This window comes from Lepidochelys kempii, chromosome 1 (genome assembly GCF_965140265.1).
Source record: "Lepidochelys kempii isolate rLepKem1 chromosome 1, rLepKem1.hap2, whole genome shotgun sequence".
Taxonomy (NCBI): domain Eukaryota; kingdom Metazoa; phylum Chordata; order Testudines; family Cheloniidae; genus Lepidochelys; species Lepidochelys kempii.
In genome coordinates this window covers 79,010,658-79,029,373 of record NC_133256.1, presented here as the reverse complement: position 1 = coordinate 79,029,373, position 18,716 = coordinate 79,010,658, and the positions used below count along the sequence as shown (strand labels likewise).

The 18,716-nt window shown below is 41.0% G+C and overlaps 1 protein-coding gene across 5 annotated transcripts in view; it reads right to left on the bottom strand.

Moving 5' to 3' along the window:
• Positions 1-18,716, bottom strand: part of LMO7 (LIM domain 7) — a 178,147-nt gene that overhangs the window by 10,298 nt on the left and 149,133 nt on the right. For 3 of the 5 annotated variants that reach the window (XM_073346972.1, XM_073346981.1, XM_073346988.1), the window contains 9 exons: positions 17,904-18,065; positions 14,981-15,168; positions 13,435-13,495; positions 12,232-12,288; positions 10,181-10,206; positions 9,744-9,848; positions 5,851-5,943; positions 3,224-3,627; positions 1,120-1,185 (listed from right to left, as the gene is read on the bottom strand). In XM_073346972.1, coding sequence (XP_073203073.1) covers positions 1,120-1,185; positions 3,224-3,627; positions 5,851-5,943; positions 9,744-9,848; positions 10,181-10,206; positions 12,232-12,288; positions 13,435-13,495; positions 14,981-15,168; positions 17,904-18,065 — 1,162 coding nt within the window. The remainder of the gene's footprint in view (positions 1-1,119; positions 1,186-3,223; positions 3,628-5,850; positions 5,944-9,743; positions 9,849-10,180; positions 10,207-12,231; positions 12,289-13,434; positions 13,496-14,980; positions 15,169-17,903; positions 18,066-18,716) is intronic. The other 2 variants (XM_073347005.1, XM_073346996.1) reach the window with 1 other exon arrangement.

Sequence of the window (18,716 nt, the reverse complement as noted above, 5' to 3'; positions counted from 1 at the left end):
AAAGGAGGAAGAAGAGCTAGTGGTAGTCCTCCCATACAACCATTAGCCCTGGGCTAGGGTACTCACCCAGGATGAGAGACACCCTCCCTCGCTCCTTTCTATTTAAAGTAGAGAAGGGATTTGAACTGAACCTCCACCCTCTCAGAAGAGAGCCATAACCATTTTTGATTCACCAAAAAAATCCAGAATTTTAAGTTCAACGAAACCTGAATTTCATTTTCAAGTTTTCAGAACTGCTAATGAACTAAAAAAATCATTTATGTGCCCAGTTCCATGCATCAGATGCACCATCTCAGGTCTTGGAGTTTCAACGGAAATAAGTATGGCACTTGTGATGTCACAAGAAGAAAGACTGGATTAACTGCTGAAAAAGATATACAGATGACTCTTACGAGCAACTGTGGGGTACTATCTATATTAATGTTGGATGGGAGAGTTATGGATAGAAGATATTTTACAGAGATGGGGAATTTAGAACTTTTAGGGTTATTCCAATAATTAAAAGGGGAAAGAAAATATAACTGTGCATTTAAATGAACCAATGCATTTGTAACTGTTGACAAAAAAGCTTTTATTAAAAGCAGAAAAGAGGATAGCAAAAAACAGGCATGAGTTAAAACAAAACAGAAAATAGGAAAAGTTTAAAAAAAAGGGAAAACTAAAAATTTGTGTACCAGCTTCCTGATAATTTTGTACCTTCATTTTATCCCCTCCTTTCCCTGCTTATCTTTTATTATGTTACACAGTTTTGTGTGTGGGAACCGTGCCCTAGGTTATATTACACATTATGACACAACCACTGTAATAGCTGAGATTGTTTTTCAGTCTCATCAGTCCACTGCCACCCACACATTCAACTCCTTACACTTCTTGGCTTGCTTTATAGAAAGATCTACTGACTGAAAGACATTCTATGCTACAAATGGAGTATGACTTAAAGAAATTAGGTGGCCAAAGCTCCTGTAGGTGAAAGCATAGCACAAGGACTGCAAAACAATATTGCTGGTAAGGACTCTAAACTGTACCACACCAAAATGGTTAAAATGTATTGTCAAATCCAAGGCTCTGTAATATAAAGGTGAAATTCTAACCTGCCTGGAGATTCAGTATCATACTAACCTGTCAGCAAGAAAGTGGCCAGATGGATCTTCAAAGTTTTTAGATACTTCATAATGGTCATAATGTCTATAAGCAAAAAATAAAATAGAATAAATATATGAAATAAGGTGAATTAAGTAAATATCAAACCCAAATTGGGAAGAGATGAAGAAATAAGGTACAAACAACAGATCCCTAAATGTACATAGCAAACAAATTCTAGGAGGCTCAGCTCTTGTTTTAGTTAGAAACAAAGTTGCATGACAGATACAGCTTTCAAAGATCTTTTATGAAGTCAGACCTACTGTCTGTAAATGACACTCATCAAACACTGATACCAAAGCTCTAACATTAGAGGAATATGTATATCTACAGCACGAATACAGCTTTTTGGGGCAGGGGCCACATCTTCATACATGTTTGTATAGTGCCTAGCACAATGAAGCTACCATCCCAATTGTACCGGAAAGTATTAATATTGTTGTTAATACATTTAAAGTCCTACTTCAGCAAAGCAGTTTACACATGCTTAAGCACAACCCTATTCAGCAAATCCTTAAGAACACTCAAAAAATGTTTTTGTTTCTCTGATATTTTACTGAGAGTGGCACTTCTATGTTATTTGTAACACTAGTAGGTGAAACATTTTCAGAAAGGAATGTCCCTTCCTCCCACTCTCTTTACTCTTTAAAATAGACTGCTGAAAAAGGTAGTGGAAAGAGATTGTCTGAAATAAACAGATTTAGACTAGGTATTTCTAATATGCTGTGGTATCTAAGCTAATATAAATTATCTCATAAGATACTGTAGAATCTTTAATCCACAATTAATAGAAACATATTGCTGTGCTGGTCAAACCACTGCAAGATAACAGCAGTAAGTGTTTTGACTTAGGAATGCAGACATGCAGCTAGTAGGAAATAATTAATTCAGTATTTCATTATAAATCTCTACAGAAGTGTTGAACCACAGACTTGCAAATTCCCCATTAATGCTACATATTGTCCACAGAGCAGAGGTGGGCAAACTACTGCCCGTGGGACTGTCCTGCCTAGCCCTTGAGCTCCTGGCCGGGGAGGCTAGCCCCCTCCCCCGCAGTCATGCAGGCACCTCAGCTGGCTCTGGCCAGGCAGCCGAGCTGCAAGCTCCTGCTGCTCTGAGCTGCATGGTAAGGGGGTGGGCGGGGGTTAGATAGAGGGCAGGGGGTTCTGGTGGGGGGAACTTAGGGGACAGAGAGCAGTTGGATGGGGCAGAGGTTCTGGGGGGTGGGCGGTCAGGGATGGAGAGCAGGGGGGTTAGATAGGCATGGAAGTCCCAGGGGGCCTGTCAGGGGGCAGGGTGTGTGTGTGGATAGGGGTTGGGGCAGTCAGGGGGGTCAGATAGGGGGTGGGGTCCCAGAGGGACAGTTAGGGGCAGGGGGTCCTGGGAAGGGGTGGTCAGGGGACAAGGAGCAGGGGGGGTTGGAGGTTCTGAGGTGGGCAATCAGGGCGCAGGAAGTGGGAGGGGTGGACAGGGAGTGGGGGCCAGGCTGTTTGGGGGGGGGGGGGCACAGCCTTCCCTACCTGGCCCTCCATATAGTTTCACACCCCGATGTGGCCCTCAGGCCAAAAAGTTTGCCCACCCCTGCAATAGAGATAGGTGATAACCTCAGAAGTTTTCATGGTAAATTTTCAAGTTTTTGGCCCAGCTCTTATCAGTCACCATGTTCACTTGCATAAACCCTTTTGAACAAAAACCTAGGAAAGCAAATAAATAAACTAATTTCATTAAAAGTCAAAACCACCAGCTTTAATTATGGGCCTGATTCTGTCAACCCTTACAAACCGTGAATAGCACTTTACTCTGACACTCAGTAGGATGATGAGCGAAATAAGGTATCACTCAATATAAGTAAGGATGACAGGCCCTTATGTTGGACTAAGGTACAAAATGTGTATTGGTATTGTAATGAGACATAGGTTTAGGTTGTCACAGAATGCACTCTGCTTAGTGACTTCATGTCTGTCTTTTCTCTTGATAGTCACAGAAACATATGTTTAATATGCACATACTTCAGGACATCTGCATTATCTTTGAAAATATACTTTTGAAAAGTAAATGCATCTCCCCAATTGTGAGTGCAGACCTTCGGTATTGGGGCATCTGTATTGGTATCTCCCTTTCTTTTTCCATGCGCCGCTTCTGCTCCTCGGCCTCTGCTCGCCGCTTCTGCTCCTCGGCCTCTGCTCGCCGCTTCTGCTCCTCGGCATATTGTTGTTCCTTTTCTTTCTGCTCTCTTTCAAGCTCTAGTTCTTGGGCTTTCCTTTTTTGCTCCAAATGCAGGGCTTTTTCCTCTTGAAGTGTCCTTTCCTCCTGGAGTCTCCTCCTTTCCATTTCCTTCTCTTCCTCATTCTGCTGCGGTTCCCCCCACTCATGTCTTCTGCCTCCTTCAAGATCATCAGCGTCTTCTCCCACGTTTCTTCCCCAGCGAGAAATAGGTGGTGCATGTGTAGGTACCGATATTGTGTTGAAGGTTAGGACAGTCGGCTCCTGTAGGAGAGGAAAATAATGGTTTTAGAAACATGATAGCGCAGGCTACCTATTTAGGAAACATTTTATTTTGTGACCAGGGACTTGAGGGGAAGGATCTCAGGGGACTCTCAGTGGCAACAAAGAGTGTGCTTCTTAGTTTATGCTTTAGGAACGCCTACACACACAGTCTTCTAAAGTGAGAAGTTCCATTCTGTTTGCTAGCCTTGATTACCCCGTTGCCTAGTCTTTCCAAAAGTGTCCGCAGCTTTTATTTTTTAAACCACCTTTATGCATGAAACACCCAACCTATACTTGTGCTTCAAGCCATTCCTTCTCCTCTTAAGTCCCTACACTATTTCCACAATAAGTGTGTCAATGAATATTCACTCACTTTTTTCCTTATTTTACAGATTTTTAGAAACAACCTTAAGTGAACTACAGTGAGCACATATCTAAACTCAATATCCATGTTAACTGTACTGATGTAACCCTCATCCTTCAGCATCTAAAATTTAAGAACATAATGGGTCAGACCAAAGGTCCATCTAGCCCAGTATCCTGTCTTCAGACAGTGGCCAATTCCGGGAACTTCAGAGGGAATGAATAGAACGGCAGTCGAGTGATTCATCCCATCATCCACTCCCAGCTTCTAGAAGTCATTTCTGACATTGTATTTTTGTATGCACTCCTATGAGAAAGGTCTTTGAATAGTTTGTTTCCATGCAGGAAGCAAAATAACCCTTTGAAATGAAGGAATAATGTGTCAGCCCAGATCACACTCCCAGCACTTAACGGTTTAAAACAAAATGTCCTTGAGGGCTTCATAGTGAAAGACTTAACAGCTTAATTGAGGGACACCAGTCTTGCTGTTTAAGTTATATAAGCTTTAGATTTGTTTTGCTTTCCTGTTTACCACTGTATACGCCTAAATACACTTGCAGGTACATCTGAAGGAGGAGGAAGTGCTCACAGAGCTGATACAGAAACAGAGAACATTGATGCCTCTAAAGCATCTGGAAACCCAGAATATAGCCCTGTCCAGCTGTAGAACAGACTACAGCTGTGGAAGGAAGCAACTAAAGAAACTAGATACACTCTTGACATTTTGAGATATATGGAAGACTTCCATCAGCAAGGCTGCAGTTGATTTCTTCTCTAAATTCTTCAGAGGTAGGATGGCTCAGCTTTAAGACCACAACGGTACTTAAGCACATGTCTTAATTTGAGTATGGGATAGTCCTAGTGACTTCAGTGGGACTGTTCATAGGCTAGAAGTTAGGTACATGCTTGATTACTATGCTGAATTAGGGCTGAAGTTGGTCATTTTCACTCTGGTCACAATGATATTGTATAAGCTGGGAACTGGCTTATAAAACAAAACATTTCTTGTGTTCATACACCTTAGCTGCATGTTGTCCTGCTGTCTTGAATGAGTCTAAACCGGGGTGGGCAAACTTTTTGGCCCAAGGGCCACATCTGGATATGGAAATTGTATGGCGGGTCATGAATGTTCACGAAATTGGGGGTTGGAGTGTGGGAGCAGGTGATGGCCCTGGCTGGGGGTGTGGGGTGGAGCTGAGAGGTTTGGGGGTACAGGAAGGTATTCCAGGCTGGGACTAAGTGGTTCAGAGGGCAGGAAAGGGATCAGGGCTGGGGTAAGGGGTCAGGGTGCAGGCTCTGGGAGATGCTTACCTCAAGCAGCTCCCAGAAGTAGCGGCATGTCCCCCTTCCGACTCCTACACATAGGTACAGCAAGGAGGCTCTGGTGCGTGCTGCCCCATCCGCAGGCACCGCCCCTGCAGCTTCCATTAGCCATGGTTCCTGGCCAATGGGAGCTGTGGGGGCCATGCTTGGGGTGGGGGCAGCTTGCAGAACCCCCTGGCTGCCCCTATGTGTAGGAGCCAGGGGGGGGACATGTTGCTGCTTCTCGGAGCCACGCGGAGCGGGGCAAGCCTCTGATCCCGCTCCCCGGTGGGAGCTTGAGGGCCAGATTAAAACGTCTGGAGGGCCGGATGCAGCCCTCAGGCTGTAGTTTGCCCATCCCTTATCTAAGCCCAACTGATCACAAAAGTAAACCACCAACTTTGTAGACAGTTATTTTTATTTTAGGAGTATTTATTCTCTGCATTGGGCAAATGAGAAAGCAAAAAAGTCATTTCCATATTTAAGTACCTACTTTTGCTAATGCTCAATAAAGGAATCGTGAGAAACTTGAAAGGTGAACACATACACATCGCCTACCTCATCTAAATATTTGGAACTCTCTCTTTCTGCTTCTTGCTGAGCCTGTAGCCATTCTTTCCGCAATTTCTCCTGTTCACGTTTGTATTTCTCCTGGCAGGAAGAGTCACAGATTATATTAAAAGTAAATAAAAGCGACAGGAAAACACGACCTTCTTCATTTGTATTAAAATATTTGTTTTAAAACTAACCTTGTGCAAAGCAGTAAGTCAAGTAATAAAAAATCCTAATAGATTGCAGATGGCGAAATCCTGACCCTAATGAAGTCAAAGGGAGTTTTTCCGTTGACTTCAGGGGAGCCAGAATTTCACCCTAAGGCTCAGAAGACTCACCAACCTATAACATTTCCTATCTTATGATTTGTTTTTGGTTTAGTTATGAAGTTACCTCTACTAAGCTACAGTAATATCAATCTTAACTATTTAAAACAGGACTAAAAACTTTTGCGTTGGTTACAAGTTAATAATCAGGTTCCTTAGAGATGACCTCTAACTCAAGTCCGAAGCAGCAGTTGAGTTTAAATAAGAACCTGAACTTTTGGATACTTGTCTAAGCCAAAATCAAACTTAGTATATCTTTAGGATTTTCCCATCACTGGTTTTATATGTGATGAATCATCATACTGATGAAATATCTAGAGTCATTATTATTGGGCAGAGAATATAGGAGCTGGTGATTTTTGTCTTTTGCCATTCATGTCTGCAGAAGAACAGATCTGTAAAAGAATATCCTGAAAAGTATTAATTTTCATGATAGCGGAGATATTCCAGGCAAGTTTAGTGGCTTCTAGACTACCATTTATTTGGAAAAAAAAAATTTGTCCCTGGGGTAGCAGAGAGAGAGAGAGATGGCATTGGAATTATGCGTTAGAGTGCTTCTGCAGAGCAAGAGGAGCAGAGAAGCAAAGTGAAAATGGTGTTGGCGTGCACGTCTCTCGAAAAACAGAAATATGCCAGGTTTCATGTTCTTGAAGACCAGCCCTCAAAATTTTCCCTAAGCTATGACTGTCAATCATTAATTATATGTAGTGTTGTTGTAGTCATGTCAGTCTCATTATATGAGACACACAAGTTGGTGTTATTGGACCAACTTACCTCACCCATCTTGTGACTGATTTATTTATTTATTATTATTATTAATATATCTCCAGAAGCTATTGGCATGGTACAAACACCGAGGGAGGCACAGATGAAGGGTAGGAAAAATATATATACAATATATATACACTATGTTTTGTTTTCATGTTGGGTTCATCATCACCCTGAATAGAATTCTGCAGGTTAAATTATACTCCGTGCAACCAATAATCTTTGGATGGTTAATGAATTTGCACGTGATACTGAGGATGTAATTTGAAGATAATGAGGTTGTCCATGTTCATTGAAAGCAAAGGCCTCGATCCAGCAAAGCACTTAAACACACAACTTTACGCATAAGTAGTGCCATTCAGTTAATTTCACTTGGACTACTCACATGCTAAGTGCATTACTGAACTGAAGTCTATAATTTGCCCTGAAGAATCTCTCTTACTCATGATGCGTGGAGATGGAAACACTAGGGTTGCCAAGTTTCTAATCACACAAAACCGAACACCCTTGCCCTGCCCCCGCTCACTCCATCCCTTGTCCCTCCCCTCAACCCGCACTCACTTTCACCAGGCTGGGGCAGTGGGTTGGGGTGCGGGAGGGGGGTGAGGGGTTTAGAGTACGGGAGGGAGCCCTGGACTGGGGAAGGGGGTGTGGGGCCGGGCATGAAGGCTGGGACAGCAGGTTGGGGTGTGAAGAGGGGGTGATGGATGTGGACTCTGGGAGGGAGTTTGGGTGCAGAAGGGGGCTCAGGGATGGGGCAGGGGATGATGGGTGCAGGCTCTGGGAGGGAGCTCAGAGATGGGGCAGGGGGTGATGGGTGCAGGCTCTAGGAGGGAGTTTGGGTGTGGGAGGGGGCTCAGGGATGGGGCAGCAGGTTGGGGTGCGGGCTCTGGGAGGGAGTTTGGGTGAAGGAGGGAGTTCCAACTTGAGGCAGGGGGTTGGGGTGTAAGAGGGGGTTCAGGATTCAGGCTCTGGCGAGGTGGCGCTTGCCTCAGGCAGCTCCCAGTCATTGGCACAGTGGGGCTAAGGAGGGTTCCCTGCCTGCCCTGGCTTCGAATGGCTTCTGGAAGCAGCTGGCATGCCACAGTTCCTGGCCAATGGGAGCTGCAGAGCTGGTGCTTGAGATGGGGGCAGCATGTAGAGCCCCCATCGCCGTCCCTGTGCCTAGGAGCCAGATGTGCCAGCCACTTCTGGGAGCCATGAGGAGCGACGGTAAGCAGAGAGCCTGCCTTAGCAACACTGTGCCGCCGACTGGACTTTTAAGAGCCCGGTCTGCTGTGCCAGGGTCCCTTTTCAACTGGGTGTTCTGGTCAAAATCCGGACACCTGGCAACTATAGGAAACATCCCAGCTTAATGCCAAAACTGAGGCTGGATTTGCAGGACTAGCAATTAGAAAAAGTATATATTTTGCTCATTCACTGAGCTACCGACAAATGAAAATCAGTAAGAATGAACATGGAGTCTCACAACGCCATTTTTAGAAAGCCTCTTTCAATGGGGAAGGAAATCAAACTGTACATTAAGACTACTCTAACAGCAGCTTTTTGTGGCCATAAATATTTAACACTCTCTAAAGCAGACCATAAAGAACATGAAGTCTATTTTCTCCTTTTTTAAAAGGGATGTTAGAAGTGCCAAGTCACTCTATTCTCTGAGCCTCTACGCCACTGTGGTGAGTGACTGGTCCACTGCCATCCCAAAATATTGGGCTGTACAACACTAAGTTAGCACAGATGCATAATTCCCAGTAAAAAGCCTTGTTGGAAAAATTAGTACAATAGTAGCTGCCTTTTTTATTTTATTACTAGTATACTAGTCCACATAAAATATTACATTCCATTGCTTAATTTTCAGTTGTGACTGACAATCAAAAATACTGGAAGTGAAGGTGGTCACCTATTATAGAAAACTAAAATTTTAATCAAAGTTAATGAAGACTAAAAATTATCCTGTATAGTCCATACATAGCATTTAAAATTATTTTTAGTTTGGTAAACTACAAATATGTATGAACTGTTCTTAAAATGAGCCTTCTCAAAAAATATTAATTAAAACTTAAAAGATTAATTTTAAACAAATCATTCTGAAATCAATTAGCTGGGTTATAAACCTGTAAGTAGAGCTGGTTGAAAAACCATTTTTTCTAGTGAAAATTATGAACAATTTTTTTCATTCAAACTTGTTGATTTGAATTTTTTGCAGGGAAGTTTCAAAACAAAACAATGTATATCACATCAACATTTTGTTTCAATTCACCTTTCGGAACAGAACATTTTGATTTTCAGTTTAGTGATTTTTGGTGCATTTCCCCCTCACTTCCCTCACCCTCCTCCCCCACTGGGGTTTGTTTGTTTGTTCTTTTTGCCATAGTCTGCAATAAAACCCTGATTATTTTAATTTTTCCCCCATCCCTTCTTTTTCCACTCTAACTTTTCAAACTACCTCCAGCTTTTGAAAAGTTACAGAGTGACAAAAGAATTTTTTTTTGCTATTGTACAACTTTTCCAGAATTGGGTAAGTTCAGAAAAGTAGGCCATCCAAAATCTAATATTAATAATTGTTAATACTTCTGCAGCTTTTATTCATAGATCTCACAGCACTTTACAATGAATAGAATGAATGAATAGAATCATCATTGTACAAATGGGAGAAGTGAGGTGCACATAAGTGAAATCACTTATCCAATGTTATACAGCATCTCAGAGGCAGAGTTGGGAACAGGGCCTAAGTCTACTGAATGGCAGTCCCATACCCTTCCCTCAGTCAAAGGAATCCCTATATAGAAGTAAATAGTTAAACTGTACCTGAAGTAAACGTTCCTGTTCTTTCTGCCATTTTTCCTGTCGTTTTCTCTCTTCTTCTTGGTCCCAAGTCCAACGACTTGGAGCATTAATAGATGGAACTGGGAGCTAAATCATTACAAAAAGAGGATGATTAATCCACTGTCATTTTAAAAACACACATTTTTTAAAAGCTAGACACAAAAACATTTACAAACATTAGCTACAACCTTAGAGCAATAAGAACCTACACACTTACAACAGTTAAATTGTAACCATTATTACGAGCTTTAAAAAAGGTTTAATCAGCAATCTGGATAGGTGTCTGATCAAAATCAGAGCATGCAATGTAAGAACAATAGAAAACAAAAAGGTAGGGTTCCCTGAAACGAACAAAGCCAGACAAACTAATAACCTCTTTCATAAAATTCATGTATAAGCAGTTTGTAAGCAGTACTCACATCAGACACTGCAGGCTCTGAGCCTCCTGTAGGATTTAGGGTAGGGAGGAGAAATAGAAAAAATGAAAAAAAATATTACAATTATGTGTTATGAGGTTTGTTTAAATGTGGAAAGTTTCACTGGTATGAATTCCAGGATATAATTTGTTTAAACTGTAAGCCATACTTGTTTCATTTGACCCTATTCCCTTTATTTAGGTCAAGGAATATTTAGGTATCTTCAAACGAATACATATCTATCCAGGAAGTTTCTGAAAAGAGAATAACCCTATAACACCTTCAAAATCTTTCAGATGCTATCTATAATTACTCGGTCTTGAATTAGCAGTACATCCCCAGCCTTGTAACATGAAGGACTAATTACAGTTTTCCCATAGCTACTCTGAAAAAATAATTCAATGCTGTTTCATAATCAAATAAGCTACTCTCTTAATCTAAACAATTTTGTTAGGATTCAGTTATACTGCTTATATATTCAGGATTCTAGAGACTCACATTTTACATGTATTAATACCAATATACCTTCCAAAAGCAACTAATCTTCCACTACTAACCAACATAAATACCTCCTACTCTACTCCCAGAGAGAGAGTATCTTCGACTTTTCCACACTGGATAGTGTGTGTCAAACCTGATATTTGAAGGTTGTCACTCTAGCTCTGAGCTTATGCCAGGGTGATAAAAAAAGTGCATGAACTGCATTGATAAACTAAACACTGAGGAAAAACTGTGGGAAATACACTTGGTTGTTGTTTTTTTAAAACAAATTCTTGTCCATTTAATTTTGTTGTCCTAAATAACCAATAGTTTAGATCATGTTACTCACCCGCAAAATTTAATTAGTGGAAAAAAGTAACAGGGAAGCAACATATTGGAACCTATTATTTTCCTACAGTATAACAAAGCATGGTGGAGAAAGTGGAGCAAATTTGGTGTACAAAAAATGTCTACCTACTCAGAGGCCTTATGTCAAATTGATATAAAAATGAACATACATTAATTATATATCTTCAAAAACAGGAATTTATTATTAGTGACAAAATTAAAGCTCCTTAAGTGAAGCTATTAACATACCACATATTTTAACTATTAATACAATATTTATGTGGATAGTAGTAGTATGCTTTACTATATGAAAAGATTTTTTTTTCTAAGTAAGGGGAAAAGGACTGCAAATAAAATACTGCTATTAAAGCAGAAATTTAGAAATGAACAGTATCAAGTATGCAGTGGCATTTCAAATGTCACTTGACAAAGACAACCACCCAGTGAATTCCTAGCTCTCCTGGAGTCAATGGCAAAATGCCATTGATTTCCATGGGTCCAGAATTTCATCCTCAAGGTCTACAGCAAAATACTGAAACATACAAAACAGCTTTGAAGACAGTGTTAGATATTCTACATTAGTGAAAATATGAGATGTGACATGCAGAACACACCAGAAAAGCAAGCCTACAAAACTGTAATGAGAGCTTTATTTTGCACACCTTAAAGCAAAATAATAATAATAATAAAAAAAAATACAATGAGTTCTGCAAAATTTGTATTGCATTTTCTTTGGACTTGGTCATTGTTACCTACTTTATAAATGATAAGTTATCCATTTTATTGTATTCTATCAATTTGGACATAGATGTAAAGCAGCAGCTTTGAATAAATTGAATTTACTGTTAAATATTTTAAATGCTCTTTAGCCTCTGCATTAAAGCTGTGCTGGACTGGTCAGTTTTAAGCTGTTTTGTAGGGAGTTGCAAACCTGAAACAAATCTGTTACAAGTGGAAAAGTGTTTTGAACAGCATGTCAGAGGTTTAAAAGGTTTTTATATATGTACAAAAAAACATACAAAGACCCATTACCACAAAGGTAAACCCATGAATTGTAACAACCTGATGACCCTGGGGAAAGAATGGAAAAGGATTATGTTGCTTTGTCATGGTTGCAACAAACAAAACTGAAGAGGCTTAGTACCCAGCACCAGAGACTTATTAGGTAGAATGTACAGTGGGAACAATTTCATGAAAGTACATGAAATGTTAGATTTTTGTTTTACCTTGTTCAAAAAATTGTGACCGTCTTTTTAAGTTTTTCAAAGAAATAGGTTCAGATTCTATTTGAAAAATACAAAGAATACAAAGAAGTCAATACGGTGCTGTCTAATTACATATTTTTAATGACTGTCACCACTGAACAAATGACATTCATCAAACCTTTCCAATCTACAGTAACATCACTTAGAAAAACTGACAGAGAAAAGCTAACCTTTTGTTATAACAAATGCAGATTTTTTTTAGTAGGTTACACCACATAGAGATTAGTACTTCATTTTAGTACAATTGCTATCCATCTACTGTAACAGCATGGTTGACTCACTTTCTGTGGGCCTGGAGATCTGGCAGCACCATTTTTCCTACCTAAGATCCCACCCAGATTTTAAAAGTCTCTGATAGATTTTATAAATTTAGATTCCTTGGCATCTCTTCTCCTCTACTACTCTCAATTTAACGGTGAGTCTAATGCAATGGCACCTTTGCCTATGTATATATTCTCCTGTTCACAAGGCTCACCTATAATCCACCATGCACATTTACAATACTACACAATGTAATTGCACAAGTGGTTCCCATTAGGGAATTAGAATTCTATTAGTAGGTTTAAGTGCCTACTTTCCCTCCCCTTCTTCCCGTCCCCCCCAGGCTACCTTTGTTAACAGAGTCACTAACAATTATGGCACAGAGCCAACGATATGCAGTCCACATACACCCCCCCCCCCCTGAAAAAGTAATCACTCTTGAGTTCTAGCAAAACAGAGATTTGGATGCTCTTCATCCCATGTCTCCAGGAAGGAGGTTGGAAGGGAGAGAAACCACATTTTCAAATTCTTAAAGGCAGAAGAAAGACTGATCACCGTAAGGCATCTTTATGTTATAACCACCATTGCAGAATGGAAAGGTGGAGTTAAGTTTCTGTGTCTTCTTGTTTCTCCTCTTTCATCCCTATCACACAGTCAGTCCACAACCAGTCATGCTGAGATCTAAGAACTTGTTATCAGTACTCTGTTTGCAGTTCTTAAACCATTCAATGCTCCCTGGACTAGAACTCCATGCCTCTCAGATGCAATTGGACTTACGTACTACACTTATAGTTTTCATTTTCTCAGAGGCCCAATATTTATTTCACTGTACTAGTAATATTTACAGGTATAATCTGTGTTCTCCTCTCTCTCAATTAGCAGCTGAAAATATTGGCAGTTTACCTTTTTGCTCATGAGAGCTCATATCTGCTTGCATTCCATTTATCACTTTTGCTCCAGCGTCCTACAAATAGAAAACAATTTTAGTATAATTTCATATGAATCAAGTTTAACATTTCCTCCCATAGGAATTCCACACAGCAAAGGGTGTCAGGTTGTTATAAATTCCTCAAGTTAAACAAATTGTTTAAATCTTCTTGCATATATTTTATATAATAAAAAGACCGTAGGCATTTGCTAGGATTAATGACCAGTTGCGAGATGATGGCCCAAAAGGAAACCATTAATTCACCAAAAAAATGTCATGGGCCAAGATGGATACCCCAGTGTTTTGTTTATAAATAAAAGCACACAATTTCTGTTTCTTGGAATGGCAGTATTCATTTAAACTGTCACTGGAAATCCCTTGTACTGAGCATTTCTAAAGAATTCAGGCTCTATAAGGGTTATTATAATCAAAAACATGTTCTGATTAATCTTAAAACAGCCTTTAAATTGCTTTGTATTGATTACAAACTCATCTGGGCATACAGCAGTCACCCAAAATGTGTTATTGGCTTTAAACATCATCATCTCAGTATTAGTAGTATCCCATGTGTTTCCTATAGTATATGGAAGTAAACTGAACACAGCAAATCCTGCAGTAACTTTATCAAAGGCAAAATTGGCAAATTTTTAAAGGTGACCACTGCATGTACATATCTTAACAATAATTCAAGTACACAAACAATATAATGACAAAACCAAACTACTCCTCACTCCTTGTCTAATGACAAAAGCCACCATGTAAACATGTTCACACTTATTTTATTATGCAGCCAGGAAGACCAAACAGTATAATGTCATTCTGAATAAATTAGTACATCTAAACTCTAGATCAAGGGGGGAAACAAACCCCTAGACTCAAAGAGGGCAAAGGGGAATCAGGGAACCCTCTGATTCTGTACTGGTCTCGTGTTGACATCTAGAGCAGCCTAGTGGCTGCTCTAACTTATATCAGTGGAGGACTGAAAAAACGGAGATCCAATCTGCCAAGTGCCCAGCCCACTCCTATCCTGGGGTGAAAGTGCCATCTAGCACAAGAGCTGCCACCGCTAGGTTTAGATCAATGGAGAGTTCCTCCCCACAAGTGGAATCCACTGGCTATTTATGGCCAGAATATGGCTCCTTTGTGCCGTCATTCTGGAGAATGTGCCCCTATGTCTGAAACTACATCAGTGCTCAAATAATTTTTATTATACCATGAAGTGTTTGTGTATTTATGAGGAAATCAGTTACCTAAAATGTAATTGCTACCAGAACAAAAATATTGCTATTGTATCATTCTGTGACTCCATATAATATTACACAAATTTTGTACAGAAATAAGTTAGACACACAGGAATTAAAATATTTAACTGAGATTCTAGTATTCTAATTAGAAAGCAAAATGAAAACTGCTTTCCTGGAATTCCTACAATTACTTTCTTATTCCTCTGTGAGGCCTTAAAGCTTTTCCTTCATTTCTCCTCCCAAACACCCTTCACCCCCCTGAAAAAAAAAATCTTACAGAATTTTGAAGGCTGTAGAAGAAATCTCTTTTGGCTGATATGTTTGAAGAGTTGGTAGAATTGTGATCTCCAGAAGTTGCTTCAATCCATTTATTTTCAGGTGTACCTATAATGTTGGTAGCCATACTGGTGAGATTGAGGATTTTATGCCTTACATATGGCAGGGAAGGCTGGTCTTTGCCCCAATCTGATTGGCACATGGAGATCAAGAAATGAATGTGGACAGAAAAGTCAAAGTATAAAGAACAAAAGTTAGTGAAAACACATTCTCATTTTAAAAAAAGACAAGAAGAGAGAGAAAGATGCAGTAGGTAGAATTCCTAAAGACAGGAAATGGTTAGGGCTTTTATAAATAGACCAGCTTCCCATAACAAGCAAGAGTTAGTCAAAAGACAGGCTTGAGAAATACCAGCAAGTTTACTAAGATTCATTACGTAAATAAGAAGTTCTGTAGTTCAACATTACAAATATAGATATTAATATTCATTGAAGTTATTTTTCCACAACATCATTGGTAAGGACAAAAGTTATCTCACCTATAATCAAGTGTTAGGGGGAGTGAGCAGTAAACTGTGTTTTAACTGACAGACACACTGCTCCTGGAATATTATCTACACATTTTACAGGAGTACAATCCACCAAATTCGCCCCTGCAAATGTATGGATGGATGGTATAATCCACACTACAATTGATTAGACCACACAGGTAAAGAATTTTAAGTGGCAGACAGCACCCTTAACTGTATAGTAACTAGGAAAAGAAACTGTCCTCACCTTAACTAAACCAAAGCAGTAAAATGGGTAAGGAGATGGCTACCCCTGGCCTAACCTCTACATTGTGGCTGCCCCTGGCCTAACCTCTACATCCCTGGCTAGGATGATTTAACTGGGAATTGGTCCTGCTTTGAGCAGGGGGTTGGACTAGATGACCTTCTGGGGTCCCTTCCAACCCTGATATTCTATGATTCTATGATTAACCTCAATCAGGAATTCAGCCCAGGAAATGGACTCCCACATCATCTTCCCCACATGCAGGACATGAGTGTATAAATGAGAAGTGCCTCAATTTACAGATGACTTAAAACCACTCAAAACCCCAAAATCAATCAAGGTCTCTGCGAGAAGCCTCCTGGGTTTATCCCAAGAGCTGACTTCATTACCTTCTAGCCTACCCTGCACTGGACACGAGACAAGTTGTGACAGACCACTTTGTTTGTTTTTAAACTAATAACTTTTTCTACCTACCCCAATGCATGAACTTCCATGCTCTAATGGTGAATGCCGAACATTCATTGCACATCAGCCATATGTGGGCAGAAGGAAAATCCTTTCCTGATCCAAAAAAGGGCCAGCACCAGGGCATATCTGGATTCCTGGCAAGGCAACTACACAACCCAGAAAGAATGTAAGGGTATGTCCATGCTGCAGGGCCAGTATGGTGCTACCATGAGTAGGAAGGAATTTTTAATGCCAAATGGATGGGCTGAATGACCTAATCAGCTCTTACAGCCCTCCCCTGAATGGGCCAATCATAACCCAGAGGGGCAATGGCAAGATCTGCACTCTCCCTCCCCACCAGCTGCGCATTTCACACACATCGTCCATCCTGAGGGGGACACAGGGTGCAATGTTATATCAGAAAAGGTGGGCATTGCTGCCTCTCTCAGATGCCAGCAAGGATCCTAGGAATGGACATCCCCTCCAGGTCTGACAGAACTACCTTCTACCCCTAAACTGAGGTGGCAAGAAGGGGGCATTTTCAATTCCTTTCTGTGGTGCCCTTATGGATCTAACAAAATAATCTAGGACGTACATGCAACTATGCATTCCCTCAAAAATTAGACCAACTCAGAACAGAGTGAAAAGAAAAGGAGTACTTGTGGCACCTTAAAGACTAACCAATTTATTAGAGCATAAGCTTTCGTGAGCTACAGCTCACTTCATCAGATGCATATCGTGGAAACTGCAGCAGGCTTTATATATACACAGAGAATATGAACCAATACCTCCTCCCACCCCACTGTCCTGCTGGTAATAGCTTATCTAAAGTGATCATCAGGTGGGCCATTTCCAGCACAAATCCAGGTTTTCTCACCCTCCACCCCCCCACACAAATTCACTCTCCTGCTGGTGATAGCCCATCCAAAGTGACAACTCTTTATACAATGTGCATGACAATCAAGTTGGGCTATTTCCTGCACAAATCCAGGTTTTCTCACATCCCCCCCACCCCCATACACACACAGAGTGAGTTTGTGTGTGTATGGGGGTGGGGGGGATGTGAGAAAACCTGGATTTGTGCAGGAAATAGCCCAACTTGATTGTCATGCACATTGTGTAAAGAGTTGTCACTTTGGATGGGCTATCACCAGCAGGAGAGTGAATTTGTGTGGGGGGTTGGAGGGTGAGAAAACCTGGATTTGTGCTGGAAATGGCCCACCTGATGATCACTTTAGATAAGCTATTACCAGCAGGACAGTGGGGTGGGAGGAGGTATTGGTTCATATTCTCTGTGTATATATAAAGCCTGCTGCAGTTTCCACGATATGCATCTGATGAAGTGAGCTGTAGCTCACGAAAGCTTATACTCTAATAAATTGGTTAGTCTCTAAGGTGCCACAAGTACTCCTTTTCTTTTTGCGAATACAGACTAACACGGCTGTTACTCTGAAAGCAGAACAGAGTGGTCACCAGTTTAAGGTTAGCAGGCTTGCTAGTGAAGTTATTTGCGATACGAACTATATAAAAAAGAAACCCCAATTGTGTTATAATAAAACAGACATACTAACAAAGCACATAGGTTCAGAAAAGGTGTTATTGAAGCAAGGACTATAGGCCCCAACCCATCAGAGCAACTTCACTAAACACAAAGCTTATTCACCTTATACAACATGCTGCAGTTGGCCCAGTGAAACAACTCACCATTTTTTCCATATCGTCTGACATCCATGACCAAGTTTCCAGTTTCTAGTGCATTGGCCATGGCTTCCTCCCACTGATTATGGTCCATTTGTGACACTCTTGTGCCATTAACAGCAATGATTTCATCATCTACTTGCAGCTGGCCAAGGTCTGCAGTGCTACCTAACAGATCAGACAAAAAATTCCTCATGTTTGGGTATACTTAAACACTTCTACTACAGTCAGGATGTGGAAAGTGGCTATTCAGTTTGTTTCCTGAAAAAAATGCTTATCGTTCTCGGCAAATGGGAGCTGCGGGAAGCGGTGGCTGGGCCCACACCACTTCCTGCAGCTCCCATTGGCTGGGAACAGAGAACCACTCCATGTCTAGTTGGCAGCTAGTATCGAGCGGAGTGCTCCAAGGGTCAGTCCACGGGCCGGTTTTGTTCAATATCTTCATTAATGATCTGGAGGATGGTGTGGATTGCACCCTCAGCAAGTTTGCAGAGGACACTAAACTGGGAGGAGTGGTAGATACACTGGAGGGTAGGGATAGGATACAGAGGGACCTAGACAAATTAGAGGATTGGGCCAAAAGAAATCTGATGAGGTTCAACAAGGACAAGTGCAGAGTCCTGCAGTTAGGACAGAAGAATGCCATGCACTTCTACAGACCAGGGACCCAGTGGCTAGGCAGCAGTTCTACAGAAAAGGACCTAGGGGTTATAGTGGATGAGAAGCTGGATATGAGTCAACAGTGTGCCCTTTTTGCCAAGAAGGCTAACAGCATTTTGGGCTGTATAAGCAGGAGCATTGCCAGCAGATCAAGGGAAG